The 23,792-nt window shown below is 35.9% G+C and overlaps 1 protein-coding gene across 4 annotated transcripts in view; it reads left to right on the top strand.

The window, feature by feature from the left end:
* Positions 1 to 23,792, top strand: part of CDH8 (cadherin 8) — a 407,409-nt gene that overhangs the window by 307,932 nt on the left and 75,685 nt on the right. For all 4 annotated transcript variants that reach the window (XM_061387406.1, XM_061387408.1, XM_061387407.1 and 1 more), the window contains one exon: positions 22,982 to 23,103. In XM_061387406.1, coding sequence (XP_061243390.1) covers positions 22,982 to 23,103 — 122 coding nt within the window. The remainder of the gene's footprint in view (positions 1 to 22,981; positions 23,104 to 23,792) is intronic.

Below are 23,792 nucleotides of genomic sequence, written 5' to 3'. Positions count from 1 at the left end.
GTTAATAACCCAAGCCTGACCCAGCAATTGCACTGCTGGGCATACACACCAAGCAAACCAGAATTCAAAGAGACACATGTACCCCACTGTTCATTGCAGCACTGTTTATAATAGCCAGGACATGGAAGCAACCTAGATGCCCATCAGCAGATGAATGGATAAGAAAGCTGTGGTACATATACACAATGGAGTATTACTCAGCCATTAAAAAGAATACATTTGAATCGGTTCTAATGAGGTGGATGAAACTGAGCCTATTATACAGAGTGAAGTAAGCCAGAAAGAAAAACACCAATACAGTATACTAACGCATATATATGGAATTTAGAAAGATGGTAATGATAACCCTGTATGCGAGACAGCAAAAGAGACACAGATGTATAGAACAGTGTTTTGGACTCTGTGGCGGCGGGGATGATTTGGGAGAATGGCATTGAAACATATATAATATCATATGTGAAACGAATCGCCAGTCCAGGTTCGATGCATGATACAGGGTGCTCGTGGCTGGTGCACTGGGATGACCCAGAGGGATGGGATGGGGAGGGAGGTGGAAGGGGGGTTCAGGATGGGGAACACATGTAAACCCGTGGCAGATTCATGTCAATGTATGGCAAAAATGACTACAATATTGTAAAATAATTAGCTTCCAGTTAAAATAAATACATTTATATTAAAAAAAAAAAACCTAAAGGTAGTTTTTCCTTGTTATCTCAGTCTCAATTATCAAGAAAATGATATTGCTTAATTCTTTTTGCAGTCTGTCAAGTATATCACTATTGTGTGCAAGTCTATCACTAAGAAAATAATTTTGCTTGCTAACTGTCTAGAAATCTGTGGTTAGATACTTCTAGACAATCGTCGTGCTCTCCCTGTAGGATCTTTGCAACAGCTCCTTCCTCTGCCTAGAGTCTGCATCCTCCAGCTGTGGTCATGAGTAACTCCATCCTTAAGTCTTTGCTCAAATAAGTCTGACCTTTACCACCCCCAGTGCCATATCTTCCAGAGTCTGCTTTGTTTTTATTAGCATTTAATCCTTTCTTACATGCTATATAATTTAGTTACTATCGTGTATACTGTTCATGAATTCTTCTCCATGGATAGAATGTCTTATACTGTAAATTGATACCACCTCAACAGCTACCTGATAATTGTTAAGTCTTCAATAAATATTTACTGAATGAATGAATGATTGATTGAGTAAATGAATGAAGGGACAACATGTAGAATGAGTACTAGACTGTTAACATTTATCTTGGCTTAAAGAGCACTGGCTAATACCTAATTCCACTTGATAATTAACTGGTAGTATAACAACATGCTTAATTTCCATAGACATCTTCAAATATTTGAACTGGAAAGTTCACCACAACTCACTGCAATACAATTACCTTTTTGTTTTCATAAAGTGTAATGTGAAGCATGGAGAGAGGAAATATGTTTCCTGCTGTATGCCAACAATTAAACAATGTTATTAAGGGTCCTAGGCTGACCCTGCATTCTAATCTAGAGTTCTTATCACCACACTCTTAACGCAACTGCCCTCTAAACCAACTTTTTACTCTTCTTATTCGCTGTGGTAATTCAGTGTGCCCATTTGGACCCTGTAGCATATTGAGATGGTTAAAACATGATTGGACATTATTTTACCTCAGAGATACAAGTATCGTGTTTCCTTTAAGCCAATATTTTTTTAATCCCTCACACTGATATTTTATTTGTTTGTTTGTTTTGTTTGTTTTTAATGGAGAGAAGGCATAGTGTATTCATGGCAAATTATTTCACCCCAGATACACTTCTAGAGGAAAATCCTCTCTTCTAGTAGATGGCTTTGTAACTCTATTTCTGTAGTGTCTGTATCAAGCTAATATTTAAGGCAAATATCGTCTAACTGTAAGAGATTTGGATGTGCTTTGGAATGAGGCATTCATTAATTCCAAACCCTGTATCATATCAGTGTCTTTTAATTGTTTGACTCAAGGATGTGAGATAGTTTATACCTTTGTTTTGTCATCTGTATAATGGATACTAAAACTAACTGCATAATAAACACTAAACTGAACACATATCATTATTAGCTTCCTTTTTTTCACATCCCTGCTTTTGCCTTCATTTTCTATATTACTCTGAGACTATATTCATTGTTATTCATATGATGAAATGAGTTGTTTTAATTGCCTTAATACATTAGGCAATTAATTCTTTTTAGTCTTGAGCAAATTCCAACAACATCCTGAGACAAAATTATAATGAAGGTTTATGTGCAAGAAATTAAAAGTTATAGAATCTTTTTATTCTCAAGTATAAAAGTTATAGAATTATTTTATCCTCATAGTTGTGAAAAATCACCTGGATAGGCAATACTTGAAATAATAAAATTCTGAATTGCTCTTGTGCACTCAATTAGAAGTAAATATGGCTCTTTGGATCAGAAACTACAGAGTGGAACTCATTAGCAGAGTTTTTGTTTGTTTTTTCAGTAGAGAATTCTGGGAGCAATATCATCATCAGTCAAATAGTAAGATGTTAGAGGGGGGAAATCCTCAAATTCTATATAAACAAATCAGAGTCAACTTGCATACAGGAAAGACAGCAATTTGTGGTGCTGTGAATGCATGACCTGTAATTTCAATGGAGCAACCAGATGAGTTGGAAAATTATTACAACAATTCCTAATATAGTTTCACTGAGTCAGCTCTGAAGATAACTTTTACTAAATAAATTCAAAATAAAGAGCTAACATAAATAAGTTAACATGAGTCAGAAAATGCAATGCAATCTTTGCTTTGATTTAAAGATTAGAGCAGATATTAAACCTACCCCCCATCCAGCATCTGGTACTCTGCTTGCCTTTCCCACAGCCTCATTCTATGATCAGGTACTTGCAGTGGTCAGAAACTCACTACCTTGGGGGACGGATGGGGTTTTTCTCTTGAGCAGCTGTGTTGGAAAGCACTTTAATCTTGGAGTGAGCCAAAATGTGCCTCAAGGTATAAACAAGTCTTAGTCGCTTCCCCTTTAGCCTAGACTACAAAGTGTCTTGAAAAAATTGTTTATATGACATGGTTTAAGTACCCTGGAAAAATGGCTGAGGAGAAAAATGAACTTGTAGAATTATGCATGGAGGTGACAATACCTCAGAGGAAGTTGAGTCAGTAAGGCGGTAATTAGAAAGTTCGGAGCAAATTACAACAGAAACCAAAAACATGGCCTAACTTAAAATTCTGCAATTTGCTTAGTATTTTCGACTGAGCAACTTTCATTTTGGCCTTCCCTGATAGCTCAGCTGGTAAAGAATCCACCTGCAATGCAGGAGATCTGGGTTCAATCCCTGGGTCGGGAAGATCCCTCGGAGAAGGGAATGGCTGCCCACTCCAGTATTCTGGCCTGGAGAATTCCATGGACTGTTTAGTCCATGAGGTTGCAAAGACACAACTGAGTAGTTTTCACTTTCATATATAATTTCATTCAGTCCTCTCAATAACCCTCAGATAGGTATTATCTTGACGTTAGGTTGACCTCTTATGTACCAGTGATCGTTCTATATGCTGAATACAACAGTGAACCAAAAAGTACCATCCAGGTAGAATTAAGATTCTATTAATGATAACCAGGGTTTGCCAAATGATAATACCTGCTTACCAGTTGGCTTAACCCTGATGCTGGGAAAAATTGAAGGCAGGAGGAGAAGGGGATGACAGAGGATGCGATGGTTGGATGTCATCACCAACTCAATGGACATGAGTCTGAGCAAACTCTGGGAAATGGTGATGGAAAAGGAAGCCTGGCATGCTGCAGTCCATGGGGTTGCAGAGTCAGACATAACTTTGTGGCTGAACAACAACAAAGTTGCCTTAAAGTCTGAATTTCTACTGCCAGATCCTAGGACGTGTTTGTTGTTGTTGTTCCTAGAACCAAATCTTCACTAGAATACATAAAAATGAAACAAATATTAATGTTCTCTTCTGAACCGTCATAAAATTCATGGTATAGACAGAGTAAGGTTTTTAAATGAAGGAGGGATTTTCTAACTATGGTTCTTATTATACTGAATGTGATCAAAGTTCTGAAATCCAAGACTTTTGTGGTGTCCAGTGGTTAAGAATCCACCTGCCAATGCAGGGGACACCAGTTGGATCCCTGGTCAAGGAAGAGCCACATGCTGCAGAGCAACCAATCCCGTGTGCCATAACTACTGAAGCCCACACATTCTAGAACCCATGCTCTGCAACGAGAAGCCACCACAATGAGACACCTACAAACTGCAACTAGAGAGTAGCCCCCATTTGCCACAGCTAGAAAAAGTCCTTCCACAGTAACGGCCCAGCACAGCCAAAACTAAATAAATACCTCTGAAATCCGTTTGGATTATTTTTTTCCTAATAAAAGTTTCTGGGATCCAATTAGGGCATCCTCGGTGGCACCAATTGTAAAGAACTCTCCTGCCAATGCAGGAGACATAAGAGACATGGGTTCAATCCCTGGGTCAGGAAGATCCCGTGGAGGAGGGCATGGCAAGCCACTCCAGCATTCTTGCAGAGAATCCCCATGGACAGAGGAGCCTGACAGTCTACAGTCCATGAGGTTGCAAAGAGTAGGACATGACTGAAGCAACTTCCTACACACATATGCACAGGCTCCAGTCAAACACATCAAGTCAAATTTTACCAAATGTTCTGAAATCCATGAGAATTTGAGAAAAACTGCCTAAGTTTTTATTTTAGATGTTTCAAATGAAGTGAATTTAGTACCCTCTTTTAGTATTTGTCAGTTATGGCTTCAATAGCCAGAATTCAATAAAATCATTTGTTTCCTCCATAAAAGAAAATTAAAAAGAAAATCGCATTCCTCCAGGACCCCTCACCCCCCTGCCAATAGGCAGTACCCTCTTCAGAGCATCAGTTGGCAGAAGTACTGAAGGATGTACTTGAGCTGGGACCTTTGGAAGCCGTTAACTCTGTGATCATCTCTAGTGGCCAGCAGGCCTCTGCTAAGAGTAGATATAGTTTTCCAGGAATCATCAAGAAAAAGGAGTCAGTCTCATTTCATTTCCATATTGAGGATGAATGCTCAGGGTCAAATTATTAGATTTTTAATTAAAGAAAGGAGAGAATTGATTGTTCAGATAAGAAAATAGAGAAAGGAGGTTAACACATCAATAAACTTGATATTAGAGTGCTGTATATATACGTACCAAGTGAAAAGTTGAGTACTAACATTTGTATCTTTTATTTTACCTGGTTTTATTTTGGTTCATAGTCTTCATCTACACCTGAGAGTCTCCACCCCTACCCTCATTTATGTGTGAATATAATAACCCATGTTTTTGTTTGTGTGTCTTTTCTATTTGGTATCTCCTGTCCTAAAAGAGTATCTGGCACCCAGTAAGTATAAGGTCAATATTTGTTGGTTGAATCTAGAAAAAAACAGTACTGAAGGACTTATTTGAAGGGCAGGGATAGAGACGCAGAAGTAGAGAATGAACCTGCAGACACAGTGGGGGAAGGAGAGGGTGGGATGCAGCCCTGACATATATACACTACCATGTGTGAAATAGAACTCTAGTGGGAAGCTACTAGCAGCACAGGGAGCTCAGCTGGGGTTCTGTGATAATCTAGAGGGGTGGATGGGCATGGGGCGGGAGACAGGCTCAAGAGGGAGGGGATCTATGTATAGATATAGCTGATTCACTTTGTTGTACAGCAGAAACCAACATGACATTGTTAAGCAATCATCCTTCAATTAAAGGTTTTTTTTTTTTTTATGAGAAAAGCACAGAAGTTTAAAATTATTAACTTGTTAAATGCTTATGAGAGGAAATAATCATATTACTTTAGCTGTAGAGTTGTATAGAGATAAAAGCATGGTGCCTGAATGTAAGCGTTCAATAAATAGCAAACAGTTTCTTAAGATGATGATGGCACTCTGATATATCTGATATAGATTATTCTGGAGTAGGCTTTGGGTTTCCAAATAGGAATTGACTATCAGTTTGATTATACTGCTGCTGCTGCTGCTAAGTCGCTTCAGTCCTGTCTGACTCTCTGTGACCCCATAGACAGCAGCTCTGCCATCCCTGAGATTCTCCAGGCAAGAACACTGGAATGGGTTGCCATTTCCTTCTCCAATGCATAAAAGTAAAAAGTGAAACTGAAGTCGCTCATTCGTGTCTGACTCTTCGAGACCCCCTGGACTGCAGCCTACCAGGCTCCTCCATCCATGGGATTTTCCAGGCAAGAGTACTAGAGTGGGTTGCCATTGCCTTCTCCTTGATTGTACTAAGACTTATATAGAGAATACTCAAAGCTTGGACCCCAAGCATACAGTTTTCCATGTCACCTAATGGAGCTCAGAAAGAAGTTAACTAAAGTGGTTCATTCTCCACTGATGGTTCTAGTATCTTGATGGAGAAAACAGACCTCAAAATGATTAATGTTATAGAGGAATGTGCCCATATATGGGCGTAAGTTACTGTTTACACAAATGACTAATCAAAGATCCACCCCAATAACGCTAGGCCATGTCAGGAACAGACTACCACAAGCAAGTATCTTATTTACAACAGCAATAGTGCACGTGCCAACAACAGAACTTAGCATTTCGCTGGCAGTGGTTTTCTCTTGCATCCTTTTTTTTCCTGGTGTATTAAGGAAAAATTACTTTTCATTTTTGTTTCTGACCTTATTTTTTTTAGAAAGTATTTTGGTAGCATACAGGGCTTTGTGTCATTCTCCATAAATTTAGTTCAACAAACAAAAAACAGACAGATCCAGTTGTTTTTCTTTTTCACCATTATTTGCAAGTATTTTCCTAACAACATTGAAGATTTCAATACTGGCCTGTGTTTTCTCTCTTGCAATGTTTGGAAGTAAGCTTGATACTTGGTGTCCCTTTCAGCATCTCTGTTGCTCTACATTGCAAATTTGCATGATAGATTTACTGGGTCCGGGAAGAGTTTATTAACCTTCCTCTAACAGAGTAAGTCGTTTTAAAGTTTTTACATTTAGCACCTAACTTTTATCTATAACAAGAAACAGAGAGAGGGAGGGAGAGAAAGATTGGTTTATAGAAATTCTGAGATGCACAACACCATTATATACAGGTGTTCTGCATTGCTTCTCCAAATACAGTTATAAAAAACACATCATGCTTCCTATTACTTATTGATTCACATATTTCACCCAATATATCTTTTTAAGTTTTATTAAAAGAATACATGATATTCTGTCTAGTTGCCTTTCTAATATATATTGATAAATGATTTTGTGGCTGTAAAGGCAGCCGGAGGAAGTATCAATATATGGATGTAATTATGTATGTCTATGTTTACATTCACATCTATTCAAACTATTTAATGTTAACATCTGGGAATAAATCAACATCATCTATTTTATTATCATCTACTTGACAGTGAGGTGGTGGGTCACTGTAGTCATTTTACCATCTCTGCTCATCATTTATCTTGAATTATGTATTTGTTTTTGTAACTCAGTGTGTTTTATATATCTTGGTCCACTGTCAAAATAAATGCATAATTTATTGTGACCAAAGCACAGACTGAGGAAAAGAATCTCAGGAGACTGTTCTGGCTTTGTTGTCAAAGCATTAACCAAAGATAACACAATCTTAATTGCCATACCTGAATCTTGCAAGGCACTAACTCATGGAGGATTAGGGTCATTTTATAGTGATATTCTGTCCATTGTTCCACAAGTACGGGGAGATTTATAGTTTGATTTTCTTGGGGAAACAATGAACCTATTATACCACAATGGGATGGGAGAAAATTATGTCTTTTTCTTTTGTATCTGATGGTAGCTTATACCTGACTAATTTTCAGCACTGAGAAACTACAAAATTAGAGGAAAAGAAGGTATTCAAAGGTAATCAGTACTTAAGCCAAAATACCATAAAGAAAGGAAACAAATTGAAGTGACTCAGCTTAGCACTGCCTATTTCCTTCCGGGCTTTAACTGATTCAACTCACAGAGCATAGAAACCATGTAGAAATCAGTGACTTGGAGTTTACCAGTGTCTCGTGGGACTGTGGAGACAATTGTAGTTCAGGGCTACCAAAGTGTCCAGAAATGGAGAGACCAAGTCTACAGCAAGGAGGCATTTGAAAAGAAGATTTCAGAGCATTATGGGTGGTTTTCTCCCATGATGCATTTAACAAATCTTAACACGTACAGGAGTAAAGGGATTTCAAACCTATCAGCGAGTGTGCTAAGAGGCTAAAAAGCTAAAATAAAAATTGTAGCTTAACAGAAAGAGTAATCTCTAGAACTAAGGGAAAACTAGAAGTTAAATTAGCCCTCATAAATTCTGAATTCCAGCCTAAGAGTATCGAGGTGATCTATCTATCCATAAAGACCTTCCTGTGAGGAAAAAAAATCAACTCTATCTGAAGGAATAGAACACATTTTCATATCTAATTTCCAGAATTAAAACCTAGATCCAGGAAAGGGGTAATAAAATGGCATAAATAATGCATTATAAACGTCCTTGCATTGTACATAGAATGTTTGAGGCATTACTTCAAAGCATGTTCTAATAAGTCAGTGACACAAATATAAATATGATATTTAAGGTTACCACTAAAATAATGTTAATAGAAGACTATATAGTAAATAGGTTAAACCCTCTTTTCTTTTTTTGAATTCGTAAGTTTTAATTATTTCATTTCCCCCTTTAGCTTATTAGTTGGAGCAAATAAAAAATTAAAACTTACGAATCAAAAAAAAAAAATATAGAAAAGTAAAATGAGAAAGAACTGATGAAGAAAACTTTAAGTGCAATTCCCAGGTGGCTCAGTGGTAAAGAATCTGCCTGCAAATGCAGGAAATGAGGGTTTGATCCCTGGGTCAGGAAGATCCTCTGGAGAAGGAAATGGCAACCCATTTCAGTATTCTTGCCTGGAAAATCCTGACAGAGGAGCCTGGTGGGCTACGGTGCATGGGGTCACAAAAGAGTTGGACATGACTTAGCAACTAAACAGCAATGACAACAAGAAATTAAAACCCAGATATAAAATCACAGTAATGAAATACTCCAGGCAAGAATACTGAAGGGGAGCCATTCCCTTCTCCAAGGATCTTTCCAATCCAGGGATCAAACCCGGTTCTTCTGCATTGCAGACAAATATTTTACTGTCTGAGCCACCAGGGAAGATGCCTATAAATAAACTACACACTTCAGTTAAAAGACATTCTTTGTCAGAGTGGGGAAAAAAGCATCAATTTTCAAATCTTTTTTTTTTTTTTAATCATAAAGTGAAAGTGTTAGTTGCTCAGTCATGTCTGACTCTTTGCAACCCCGTAGACTGTAGCCTGCAAGGCTCATCTATCCATGGGATTTTCCAGGCAAAAACAGTGGAGTGAGTTGTCATCCCCTTCTCCAGGGGATTTTCCCGATCCAGGAATCAAACCTGGGTCTCAGCATTGCAGGCAGATTCTTTACCATCTGAGCCACCAGGGAAGCTCTTTTTATCAGAAACGAACCTCAAGTATAAGAACACATAAAGACAAATGATTGTAAAAAGATCTATGCAAATTAAAACCGAAATAGTTCACCTATAGACTAAGGAGAAAGAAATATTACCAAAGATAAAGAGACATTTTTCATAACGATAAATAATTAAATTCAACAGGAAGATATAAAAATTCTGAAGTTATGTATACATAATAATAAGATGTTTGCCAAGTACATAAAGCAAAAAAAAAAAAAATGACATATACAAATGATGAAATAGACAAGTCAACACTTGTAAATGAAAATTTTATCCTACAACTCTCTACCAATCAAACAAGTAAACAAGAAATTACTAAGGATAGAAAGTATTTGAATATCATGATTAGTGAACTTGTCCAGTTGAAATGTATATAAACACTGCTCTTGAAAATTATAAAAATATGATAACTGCCAAACACACTTGAAACATTTACCCAACATAGCCAAAATTAGGCCATAAATCAAGTCTCAGGACTCCAAGCAGAGTACACTTTCTTAACACAGTGGAATTAAGCTAGAAATAAATAACAAAAAGCTCTGTCTGAAATTATCCGAAGTACTGGAAATTAAGCCATGCATCTCTAAATGACTGGAAAACAGAATAAAATCACAAAGAGAATTAGCACATTTGAAAAATGAATGATAAGAAAATAATGACATGACAAAACTTGTGAAACACAGCTAACACAGTGCCTAGAGAGAAATTAGCCTTAAATGTCTATATTAAAAAAGAAGAAATGCTCAAAATCAATTATCTAAGCATCCACTTCAAAAAGGCTGAAAGTGAACAGAAAATTAAAAACCAGTAGTGAGGTGAAGATAAATACAGGGTAGAATGTAATGAAATTGAATACAAATATACAGTCCTGAAATTCAACAAAGTCAAAAACTGTTTATTTGCAAAGGTAAATAAAGCTGATAAAATCTTGCAAGAAAAAATAGTAAAGGTACAAGTAGCCAATATCAGAAATGCCACGGAATTCTCTGCTGGTTCAATGGTTAGAACTCAGCATTTCCACTGCATGCTGCTGCTGCTAAGTCACCTCAGTCGTGTCCGACTCTGTGTGACCCCATAGACGGCAGCCCACCAGGCTTCCCGTCCTGGATTATCCAGGCAAGAACACTGGAGTGGGTTGCCATTTCCTTCTCCACTGCATGAAAGTGAAAAGTGAAAGTGAAGTCGCTCAGTCGTCACCGACTCTTAGCGACCCCACTGACTGCAGCCCACCAGGCTCCTCCGCCCATGGGATTTTCCAGGCAAGAGTACTGGAGTGGGGTGCCATCGCCTTGGGGCATAGAAAAAAATGGCAAAGGGGACTTCATTATAGATTCTACAGATATTAAAAAATAACTGAACATTATTAATATAGGTATGGAATAAGGATTAAAATATATATGAGATGGACTAATAAGTTGAAAAATATGTTTGGTGCAAACTGGCATATGTAAGAAAAAGAAAAATATGTCTATCATTTTCTCAACTGAATCCATAATTACTAACTTAACATATGACTCATCATGCCCAAATGAACCTGACACAAACTTTATCAGAGAAAAGTAAAAGAGGGAGCATTTTCCACTTTATGTCATAAAGCCAGCATAATCTTAATGCTAAAATTGACAAGAGTATTATAAGAAAATAGAATTAATAGCCTGCTTCTCATATACATATTAGCATATGCTAGTTACATGTTAGCAAATCAAAACCACTAAATATAATATTACACAGGAATACAAGGACCGATGATAACTTTTGAAAATCTATTAATGTGAATTAAAGTACTGAGGGAAGAGAAGAGAAAACATATGATCATTCTCAACAGATGTAGAAAATGTTATATATTCATCTCTTGTTCATGAAAAAGCTCTTTGCACACTAGAAATAGAAGAGAACTTAATCTGATAAAGGATAGCTACAGAAAACAAACAGCATATACCAGACCTAATGGGCAATATATGGAAAGCTTTCTTCCTGAGATTGGAAATGAGAAATTAAAATATAAATGTTGGAAAGGAAGAAATAAAGTTGTCACTATTCAGAGACAACATGATTGAGTACATAAAAATGAAAAAATCAAAATTAAACTATTACAAATAATAAGCAAAATTTGCATGCTTGTTAGAGTTTGAAAATAAAAATATGATTTAAAATAACACCACCACCAGTCAGAAAATAAAGATACTACTTATAATAGTAAAAAGACTTCAACTAAATAATGAAAAAACCTAATGAATGAAGTATATGACTTCTAAACAGAAAACTACAGAACATTACGGAGAGAAATTATGTTCAGTCGCTTCGGTCATGTCCAACTCTTTGAGACTCTATGGACTGTAGCCATCCAGACTCCTCTGTCCATGGGGATTCTCCAGGCAAGAATACTGGAGTGGGTTGCCGTGCTGTCCTACAGGGGATCTTCCTGACATAGGGATCAAACCCGTGTCTCTTACATCTTCTGCATTTGCAGGCAGGTTCTTTACCACTAAGCCACCTGGGAAACTGATCTAAATAAATGAAATATAACATACTTCATGATTTGGAGATTCAAATGTAAAAGATGTCAATCCTCTTTAAATTTATTGGTAGACTCTTTGCAATATCAATCAATATTCCAGCAGCTGTGTATGTGTGTATATGTGTGTGTGCATGCCCACAGTTTGGCAAATAACACTAAAATTTGTAAAATAAAAAGTAAAGGGAAAAACAATGAAGAAAATATTTTAAAAGAAAAATTGTTGAGCTTATTATATTCATAACAACTATATAAGATGTATTATAAAGAGTTAATAAAAGAGGATTGTATGAGCATAAAGATACAAAAAGATACAAAGAGAAAAGAGAATTCCAGGAACAAGTCTGTACAAAAATACTCAACCGATTTATGATAAAGATATGGCAGATGAACTTACAATGATGTTGATTGTGAACTGGGTATACATGAGTGGATAAAATTGAACCTTGGCCTTTAACTCAGACCACCAATTTTAGTAATCTTCAGAGACATCAGAGATATAAATGTGAGAAAAGTTGTATCTTCTAAAAAATAATAACTTTCAAATTCTTGGTTATTTGCATAATTTGCATTAATTACTTGCATAATTAATGAATATATTGCAAAAAGTATTAAAGTTAATAGGAATGAAGACTGATGAATTCAACTTTATTAATTAAGAATTTATGCTCATCAAAAGTTACTATTAAGAGTGAAAAAGTAACCCAAAGACTAGGCAAGGCTATTGTGATACTCATATCTAGCAAAGGACACATATCCTTAATATATAGTATGGCTATCTATTAGAAAAACAAAGACAACCCAGTTAAAACATGACAAAAAGTGGAACAGATCATTCACAAAAGAATATATCCAAGTGACCAGTAAGCATAATATGTCTTTAACATCAAATCATCAAGATATTAATATTAAAATACGAGGAAACTAAAATATAACTATATGTCTCTGCAATGGTTAAAATTAAAAATATAATAAATAATTGACTTTTCCAAGTGTCCTAAAGACATGCAGCAGCTTGAACTTCTATGTATTGCTAGTCGGAGTGTAAATTGGCACACCCACATTAGAAAAATATTTGGAAGCTTATGCTAAACTTGAAAGGGACCATGTTCTATAATATTCCACTCTATTCTTTAGTACGTTACATACTGGAATCCATGTATTTGTGCATCAACAGAAATACACAAAATATTTATAGCAGCACATTTCAGAAGAGCATGAAACTAAAACACACCAAATATCCACCAGTAAGAGGATAAATGAATAAGCTGTGGTATATGTATACAATGAAATTCTTTTCCAAAGAATGAAAAAGAGTGAACTGCAACTGCCTACAATCTCATGAATGAATTTGCAAATAGTATATTGAGCTAAAGAAGTCAGATACAAAAGTGTGTACTTTATAATGTTCTGAAGAAGGCAAACTAATATAATGTTCAGAAACAGAGTAGGACTTCTCTGTTGGTCCATTGGTTAAGAATCTGACTGCCAATGCAGGGGACATGGGTTCAGTTCCTGGTCTGGGAAGATCCTACGCGCCCCACAACTACTAAGCCCACACACTCGAGGCCACGAGCTGCAACTACATAAGCTTGCATGCTCAGAGCCAATGCTCCACAGCAAGAGAGGCCAACACAGTAAGTCCATGCACTGTGACTGGAGAGTAGACCTAACTCCCCCTGCAACTAGAGAAAGCCTGCACACAGTGACATAGACCCAGGGCAGCCAAAATAATAATAATAACAATACATTTTAAAAAGAAACAGAACAGAGGTTACCTTGAAGGGCATAATGACCTAGAAGGGGTACATGGAACCTTTTGGGATGCTAGTTATGCTGGATATCTTGATCTGAGTGATGGTTATATGGGGTATGTTCATCTTACAAAAATACACTGGAATAAAATCTTGAGATTTATACAGTTTATTGTTTTCATGGCTTACTTCAAGTACAAAAGTTGATCTCACACTAAAAATGTAAGGAAATTACCCAAAAAATTAACACGTATATTTCTAAAGATAAATTGACTAACAAAAATTTAATGTTAATGGAATCATCACATCTTTCTTTGATATTATTAGTTTATTAGGATAGTGTATTGTTTGGGAAACAGTCCATCTTAAAAGTATGGTATTGTAAGATTGTCTTTTACAAGTGCTATGCTAAAAGAGAGCCTGTGGGGAATTGCTTTTGTTTGTTTCTGTGTGTGTCTTTTTTACTTATTGATGACACTGCTCTGGACTAATATTTCAGCTTTACCACTTCCTGGCTTTGACTAATATGGGCAAGTTGACTAAAGTCCACATGATTTCTAGGCACACTGGATGTTCACAGATGGATATTTCTTTACTACTTGCTCTGATATGTGAGTTATATAAATTTAAGTCTTAGATACCCTGAAGGCAAATTCCCACTTAAGAAAATAATGTCTTCATGGTAACCCAACAAACCTCAAAGAGATAGTACATAACAGATCATGCAACACATGCTGGGTAGTTTACAATAGTGGTTTTCTTCTCTGATAAAACGTGTGTGTTTATGTGTGCATGTACAATTGTTACTGTAAGCTGCTGTTGAATGAGCATTTAAACTGAATATTAGATAAATCTATATTCCTCTGAAAGTGTGAGTCTCCATTATTAAGGTTCTAATATATAAAGGATTTAAATTGAATTGCATTGTGAGAATAATCCCAAGAAATTCAGTTCCAATAATTTTGAACCAATCCTATTTGAAATAATAAGGGAAGAAAAAAAACACTGAAGATTTAGTAATGGAAGCATAATGCAATTTTTGTTGCCAGAGTAGAATTAGAGACTTTGCAAAGACTTAGATTACTAAAGGAGATGTAAGGAATAATAAACTCATTACAAAACTTTGATTCCTCTCCTCTTATAGTATGAAAAAAGATGAGATGTATAAGAAGGATTTAAACATGTACTTAGGGCTGTGAAAGGAGGGAGTCGATATTTTCCAGCTACAAATTCAGCAAGAGTAGTACACAGTAAAAAAGAGAGGTGTACATAAAACAAACATATAAAATGCGTGTGCATATGCACACACAACACAAAATAATATAGACAACAAAAAGAAACAAACTGATAAGCAGACATAAAGCGTTAAAAGTATCTTGGGAAGCACATTAGTGTACATTGAAGTTGAACTCATGTTGTACACATGAAGTTTATATAATGTTATAAGCCAGTGTTATCTTAATCTTTAAAAATACCCAGAAATCATAAAAGATGAATCACTGGTTTATGTAAATCTAACTTAGAATTCTAGAAGGAGACTTATTATCAAAAAAAAAAAAAAAAGGTCTGGTTGGTATGGTACTGGCACAGAACAGAAATATAGACCAATGGAACAAGACAGAAAGCCCAGAGATAAACCCACACACAGATGGGTACCTTGTCTTTGAAAGGAGGCAAAAATATACAATGGCAAAGATAGTCTATTTAATGTGTTGCTGGGAAAACTGGACAGCTCTGTGCAAAAGAATGAAATTAGAACACTTCCTAACACCCTACACAAAAATAAAACTCAAAATGCATTAAAGAGCTAAATATAAGCCCAGAAACCATAAAGCTCATAGAAGAAAACATAGGCAGAACACTCTATGACATAAATCATGACAAGATCCTCTATGACCCATCTCCTAGAGTAATAGAAGTAAAAACAAAAATTAACCAGTGGGACCTAATTAAGCATACGTTTTTGCATAGCAAAGGAAACTATGAATAAGGTGAAAGACAACCATCAGAATGGGAGAAAATAATATCAAATGAAACATGAAAGTGAACCTGACAGAGGATTCATCTCAAAAATATACAAGCAGCTCAATGCCAGAAAAACAAACAACACAATAAAAAAAGTGGGCAAAAGACCAAAGCAGACATTGCTCCAAAGAAGACATACACATGGCTAATAAATGTGAAAAAATGCTCAACATCTTTCATTATTAGAGAAATACAAATCAAAACTACAATGAGATATCACCTGATACCAGTCAGAATGGCCATCATAAAGAAATCTACAAACAATACATGCTGGAGAGGGTGTGGAGAAAAGGGAACCCTCTTGCACTGTTGGTGATAATGTAAATTGATGAAGCTGCTATGGAAGATAGTATGGGGATTCCTTAAAATACTAGGAATAAAACTACCATATGGCCCAGCAATCCCACTCTGAGGCATATACCCTGAGGAAACCAAAATTGAAAAAGACACATGTAACCCAATGTTCACTGCAGAACTGTTTACAATAGCCAAGGCCCGGAAGCAACCTAGATGTCCATCAACAGCTGAATGGATAAAGCAGCTGTTGTACATATACACAATGGAATATTACTCAGCCATAAAAAGGAACACATTTGAGTCAGTTCTAATGAGGTGGATGAACCTAGAACCTATTACAAGAGAAAAAAATATCATATATTAACACATATAAATGGAATCTAGAAAGATGGTATGGATGAACCTATTTATAGGGCAGCAGTGGAAACACAGACATAGAGAACAGACTTATGGACATGGAGGTTGGGCAGAGGGGAAGGAGAGGGTGGGTTGTAAGGAGAGAGTAACACAGAGAGTAACACAGTAACCCAGGTTGTTTTACATAACCATATGTAAATTAGAGAGCCAATGGAAATTTGTTGTGTGACTCAGGGAACTCAAACCAAGGCTCTCTAACAACCTAGAGGGGTGGAATGTGGAAGGAAGTGGGAGGGAGGTTCAAGAAGGAGGGGACATATGTATACCTATGGTTGATTCATGTTGATGTTTGTCAGAAACCAACACAATATTGTAAAGAAATTATCCTTCAACTAAAAATAAATAATTTTAAAAAAAGATCTTGGGAAAAAGTTTGGCAAATAATGCATATTTATAAATTTTACGTTGAAGTAAAATGTTAATGATAATAAGACTATTAAAAGTAGGCAGTATTATATAACCCCTGGAGGAGGGCATGGAAACCCACTCTAGTATTCTTGCCTGGAGAATCCCCATGGACAGAGGGTCCTTGGGGTCACAGAGTCAGACATGACTGAGCGACTAAGTGCACAGCAGCATAGTATTATATAACATATTAGTATAAAAATGGAAAATGTAACAGTTCTGTTCCCGTTAGTACTAATTTTTCATTTATAAACTGCCATTAAGATTGCCTTTATATAGAATGTGACTGTTAAAGTTTTACATTTCATAGACTCATAGTATCTGAGAGGTTCATAACATCAGTCCTTACTTTAATGGCTCTAAAAATTTTTCCATAGAACTTCACCACCATAAATGTGCCTACCGTACTCTTTAGGACTTCAACTCTTGTGAGCCGAAATAAGGACACTGAAGGTTCATTATAGAGTGTAGGAGAAGGTGGAGCGAGGGCTTGCCAAGGACTCCAGTACATGGAGGTTCACTTAAGATGAATGTAATAAATAAGAGACTTACACATTTTCTCCCGTTTTAGAGAACATTTGAAAATGCTGGGACCAAACAGCATGCGTTTTCACAGTCAGTAGGGAGCACAGACAGGGGTCAGTGAGGACTTGAACTAAAGTCACCATTTAAGAGCTGTTTTCTCTGGAGAGTTTAAGGCATTTTCAAATATGTCTAACTCCACAAAATTCACAGTGAGAGAAAGCATTTCCCCACCTTTCTTCTGAGAGTTACTACTTGGTTCATACTACTTGGTTCATACTTGGTTCAAAAGCTATACCTTACAAGCTTTGTTTATTTGATACCAAAGCCACCATCTGATTAAAGTTCTCATTTAGTTGGAAACTGTTCTAAATATGAAGGTGATTTTAAGGAATAAAACAGAATGACTCCTCTTTACAGCCTGGTTTGCTGGAATTTTCACAATAACATAATCAAAAATTGTAAAAATTCTGGTGATCAACTGGTTCTCTTGATGCTGAAATTTCTTGGTATTTATTTGAGGGAAATAATAGATTGTGTTTTAACTGATGCATTAATACAGTTGCTATGATAGTGAAAGGGTAATGCATAAAAATAATACTGTAAAGAGAAAAACCTATCAAAAATATCCCCAACAGAATATTGAGTAGAGTTTCCTGGGCTTATTAGGTCCTTATTAGTTATCTATTTTATATAAAGCATTATGTATATGTCAGACCCAATCTCCCAATTTATTCCTTTCCCCTTTTACCCCCCTGATGACCATAAGATTGTTTTCTACATCTGTGAGTCTATTTCTGTTTTGTAAATAAGTTCATCTATACCATTTGTAATTAGATTCCACATATAAGTGATATATTTGTCCAATAAAAATTTAAAAAAAATCCCCAACAGCTTTTCTATCCTGCTGGTGTCCACTGGTTAATTATATTTCACCTCGTTTCTATGCTGTTTAATAATATATGGATTAATGAACCATGACTAATGATTTAGAAATAATCACACTATTTATGGATAAAATATGCATCAAAAACTTTTTTTCCTTAGTCACCAGAGAGCCTAAATTCACTATTGAAATTATTTTCCAAACTCTTTTTGGAAACTTCCATCAGTTTTATTTTAAATTTCCTAAGATGCTATGTTTTGTATCATATATTCAATTCAAATCATCCTATTTTATAAACTTCCACCATCCTCTCATCCCTATTCAATTATAAATTCTCTTATTTTGCATTCCCCCTGTTGACTGTAATTTACTGCTCAAGCCTTCCACCCTTCTACTCGTGGAAGGCTCAAGAATTATTTATTGAGCCCACCAGTATATCTAAATTTGTCAAATTATTTTTTCTCTCTTATAGCCTGAAAAGGAGAGGTTGTTTATTTCAGTCAATGCCTGCAAAAACAGCAGCTTGTGGAAACTAGTTAGAAGCAAATTCCCAAGTAACGTAGACTTGGCAGTATTCCATTACCTTTGATTATAAAAGGGCAAAATTAATGGGCAATTCATGAGGCTATGTGACAGAGAGGTGACAGAAAGTCACTAAGATTCACATGGTAGAAGTCAAGGAATTGTTTATACCAGGTGCCATTTCAGCCTTTTTCCATCATTTGTGAAAAGAGTTGACTTTTGTGGCCAATTGAAATGCGCTTTTCCTTCCAGACCACTTTGTCACTCTCCTGTGTTTAGAAAATTAATCTTTAATGAATGCTAATCAAGTTTCTAATTATAATATCTTTATATTTAATGTTTGTGTATCAGATGAAAGGCAAACATTTGGGGGCCAGTCACAAAGGACATGAATAATTTCCTCAGAAGCATATCTAATTAATTTTATTGCTCTATAATATCTTTAAAATTTGAACTCCCATCATTTCATTAATTTAGATAAAAGTGAATCTTCAGCATGTAAATATGACACTTGTGTCGAAAATTATGATAAGATGAAATAATTTCAATCATGCACGTTCATCTAATATAGATAATGATAACACATTTGGGGATATTTGGGGGATATATAGCACTAGTTCATTGTTATATTTTATTGGGGCTTCCCAGACAGCTCAGTGGTAAAGAATCTGCCTGCAATGCAGGGGCTGCAGGAAACGTGTGTTCGATCCCTGAGTCAGGAAGATCCCCTGGAGGATGGCATGGTAACCCACTCCAGTATTCTTGCCTGGGAAATCCCATGGACAGAGGAGCCTAGTGGGGTGCAGTCCATGGGGTCACAAAGAGTTGGACATGAGTGAAGGGACTGAGCATGCACGCATATTTCTTTGTTTTCCTCTTTGTTTTAGCAGTTTCTAGAAATATTCAAAGTGTCTGGGACATTCATACATTTAAGAAAACAAATTAAACCATAACTTCTCTTGTCAGAAAGCTTACTGCTAATTTTTAAAATTGTAATCCATCTAAAAATATTTCAATGACTCACCAATGATCATATGCTCGTGATCTTATAACAGTATTAAGTGATAGCTCCCAAACCTGTATTACTTTTAACAACAACAACAACAAAATTAGATGGTATTGTTCTAGGGATCTGGGCCCCTGGATAGTAAAACACGTATCTTGTTCCAGATCTTACAATAAGAGGAAACCATATAGCACTTTAATGTTGAGAGTTATCCCAAAAAGAAGCTTATGGAGATTCCCTATCCTCTATGCTTGAGTTTTACCACCTGCTGGCCATTTAGATCTACGAGATAACTACATTCATTACAAATGTGATATTAAGAAAAGAGAAGAATATGCGCCTTGGCATAATTATCCTTCTGCCAAAATAGTGAGAGTAAAATCTTTATATTCATGTTTGCCTTTGAAGTGTGTGTGTGTGTATACAAGGCATAAGAGGGAAGACAAAAATATCACGTTTAGTAGACTTTGCCCCATTAACAATTTTCAGTGAATCTAACTTGATAAGATCAGCATTTTCTTCACTTCTGTAGGAGCAAAATCATGTTTAAAGAGTATGATAGCTTTTTCTTGTATTTATATAGTCTTATAAGACAATGCACCTATTTACTCACTGTTCAAGTCTGTGTTGATCGTCATTTGTTTATGAACTGAATGGTTAATGAGACTAAAGCATAATAGAAGTCTCCTCTAATCATTTATATATACAAAAGTTGGTCTAAAAATGTGGCAAGGAAGAAATGATTGGTATATAAATAAATAAGCAATAGTTCTCAAGGTTGAAATACAGAGAATTACAAAATAAAATTAATCAAGGAAAGAGGCTTTGCTAGGGTGAAACAGAAGTAAAAGGAAAAATACAGAGTTTAAATTGTTTAGTTTCGCAGAGAGGCTGGCTGATTATAAGTGCAGTTCTGAGAATATCAGTGATGGCACAACCTATTAGATTTAGCTGGCTTGATTTTTATATTTGTACTCAAACTTTAGTCAAACTTGAAATAAATACAGCAAGTCTATATGCATTCTTGAAGAAATGACAGTGATTAGTTACCTTACAAAGGAACAAAATATATTTTGTTTTAAACTTCATCAATATAATATTGTGTGCATGACTCATGTTTGGAAGGTCAAAACTACATTTTGGAGTCTTGGAGTTAATTTTAAATTGGTATGTACTGGTAAAGACATGTAGCCATTTGAGCGTCCATCTCCACATCACATTACCTATTTCACAGCTCCTTAGTGAGGACTGAATGAAACGACTCTAAGAAATACCTTGCACTGGACATAGTGCACACTGAATGTGGACAGTGTTGACACTTCCGCTGATAAAACATAAAGGCTATAAGATACTCCTATGTGCCCACCATGATCTGAGCACTTCGAACTGTTTCTCATATAATGTACGTAACAGTTCTGTAACTGCAGTGTCAAGGTATTGAGTTCAGTTTCCTCAGGAATAAAATGAGGTTAAATACCATTTTCAGAATCACATTGGTAGTGGAAGACAGAGATGGGGGACCAAACTTTATTTGTTTTCTGCAAACACTAGATTCCTCTTTATACTTCAGCAACTGCTCTTGAGCTCATGGTCAGACTAGAAAAGAGATGTACGTCTTTAAGGATATAATCAGACCTTATTTCAAATACCTTATAACTCATTCATCTACCTGATTCAAGTAGATAAAAGGTACAGTGTAAGTTTCTTGTCTTAGGGTCACATGCTACAAAAACTTTCCCTTACATTGATGTGGGGAGCTGCATGCTCTGAATGGGAATGAGTTAATTCATCAGACATAATAGAGTAAAAGAAAAAGGAATAGTAGAGGTGAGACATTTGAGGCTACTGGTATGATTTTGGGAAAGTGAGATTATGTTTCATTACTTAGTGGTTGGAATTCCAAAGGATGATGTTCATCCATCCATAGTTAATCAAATTAGCATATTGGTGAATAGCCGTGGTAGTTAACCCAATTCAAATCTCGTAGCATTGCCAGTGGGGTCAACCAACTATAAATTTGTAACATGGCTCTGATTATTTGGCATGTGCTTTAAAATACTTTTATATTTAATGGAAAAAATGAATATTTGAAGGTTTCAGAGGTCAAAATTTAATCAGCTGTCAGAAAGAAGAGTTTGATATATCAAATACAAGTCTATTTCTTCATATTCAAAAGCTAAAGATCTATCTTTTGACTTGCTTATAAATATTCAGTGCCACAGAAACACAAATACTTCTCCATTTTTCAATACATTCTGTGTAATTTACACATGATCAAAAGATTATTACATGGTACAATCAGAGTCAAACAGTATTGGATTTATTACAAATAAAAAATTATCATTTGGCCAGGTTAGCAATGTATTAATGAACCTTATTTCTGTGCATGCATGTTTGTGTGTGTGTGTCTGCATATAACTTTTTAAATTTAAGGACTTAAAGATTAAGGATTATGCATTAAGTTCCATGCTACTGGAATTGACATGGAAAGATTAAAAGATTATTATCTGTTTACACTGATGAAAATCTTTATGAAAATGACAATATTAAAATAACTTGTCTTATCTAATCCAAAAAGATCCCAAGGTCAATTTTTAGTACAAAATAAAATTCATATAAGATATGAGTCCCTATCTTTAAGATTATCCCCTTTATCATTATTAAAGATACCTTCTCAACAGTTAATGTGGTTCTAGCCTTTTTTGGGTTTTTGATGTTTATCTTTAATATATAGTCAGTCAAACATGTAATAGTGCAAAAATGGGCTGTGTTCTACCCAAGATAAACAAAGAGATAAATATTAGAATTTTTCCTTTCATACAATGGGCTTTATCAATAAAATAAAGTTTTCTTCATCTAGGAAGCCTCTTGCAATTTGTTCAGAGACCGTCTATCAAGCTAAGCTCCAGCAAATGGTGTTTGGAATAGTAATTTATACTTTTTTTTAAAGCAGCCAAGCGCTTGCTCTTTTTCCTTGCCGAATGGTCAGATTCCATAATCACCATGTTGAAAACACCCTAATTAAGGGAAGTTGAAACAGACACACAGGCTTTCGAGCAGAAAGTTGAGTTGCACGTTAAAATGCAGTATCCTCAATGCTGATGTTATTTTTTCCTTCCCATAGGGAACCACAGTCAGATATCCCGAGTACCTGTTGCTATTAAAGTGCTGGATGTCAATGACAACGCCCCTGAATTCGCATCCGAATATGAGGCATTTTTATGTGAAAATGGAAAACCCGGCCAAGTAAATATCTCCATGTTGTTAATGCTGAATATGTTTGTATACCACTGTCTCATATTTGATTAACCTGCATTATAGTGTGCATTTGCATCATTTACAACCTGCAAAGTCATAGGCAAGAATCATCCACATGGGAAAAGAGAGAGAGTATTTTTCTTTCCAAGATGTTATTCTCTTCTGACTTATGACCAAATTGGCTCCTGAAAAGAAATGGCCCGTGGTGCCATGAACCCAGAGCCAAAATAGAGCTTAAAATATCTCAGGATAGGGATGATCACAGGGGAGGTCTTAGAGTAATGGGGCCAAAATGTTAAACCTTCAAATGACAGGACGTGAAGGGAAAAAAAGCCCATGGGGAAGGCATGTTCGTTTCATAACAAAGGTAGGAATAACACATAATAAGGAACCCTAGGAAGACCAGTTGTAGGAAGTGCATTTTTAAATCTGTTAGGTGTAGCTATATTTAGATAGACATAAGACGAACAACATGTTTTAGACATGCAAGTAAAGCATCTGATAATTGTGTATTGATGTGTATTGATGGAACTTTTTTTTTTAACCTCTCTTATATAGCTTAGATAAGACAATGGCGACACAGAGAGAGACAGAGAGGAAGGAAGAAAGGAAGGAAAGGAGGGAAGGAGGGGAGGAGGAAAGGGGAGAATGAAGGGGAGAGGGAGGCAGGAAAGGAG

Source organism: Bos javanicus, chromosome 18, assembly GCF_032452875.1.
Source record: "Bos javanicus breed banteng chromosome 18, ARS-OSU_banteng_1.0, whole genome shotgun sequence".
Lineage (NCBI taxonomy): Eukaryota > Metazoa > Chordata > Mammalia > Artiodactyla > Bovidae > Bos > Bos javanicus.
Note: the sequence above shows the minus strand (reverse complement) of the source record. Positions and strands in the feature narration are given on the sequence as shown.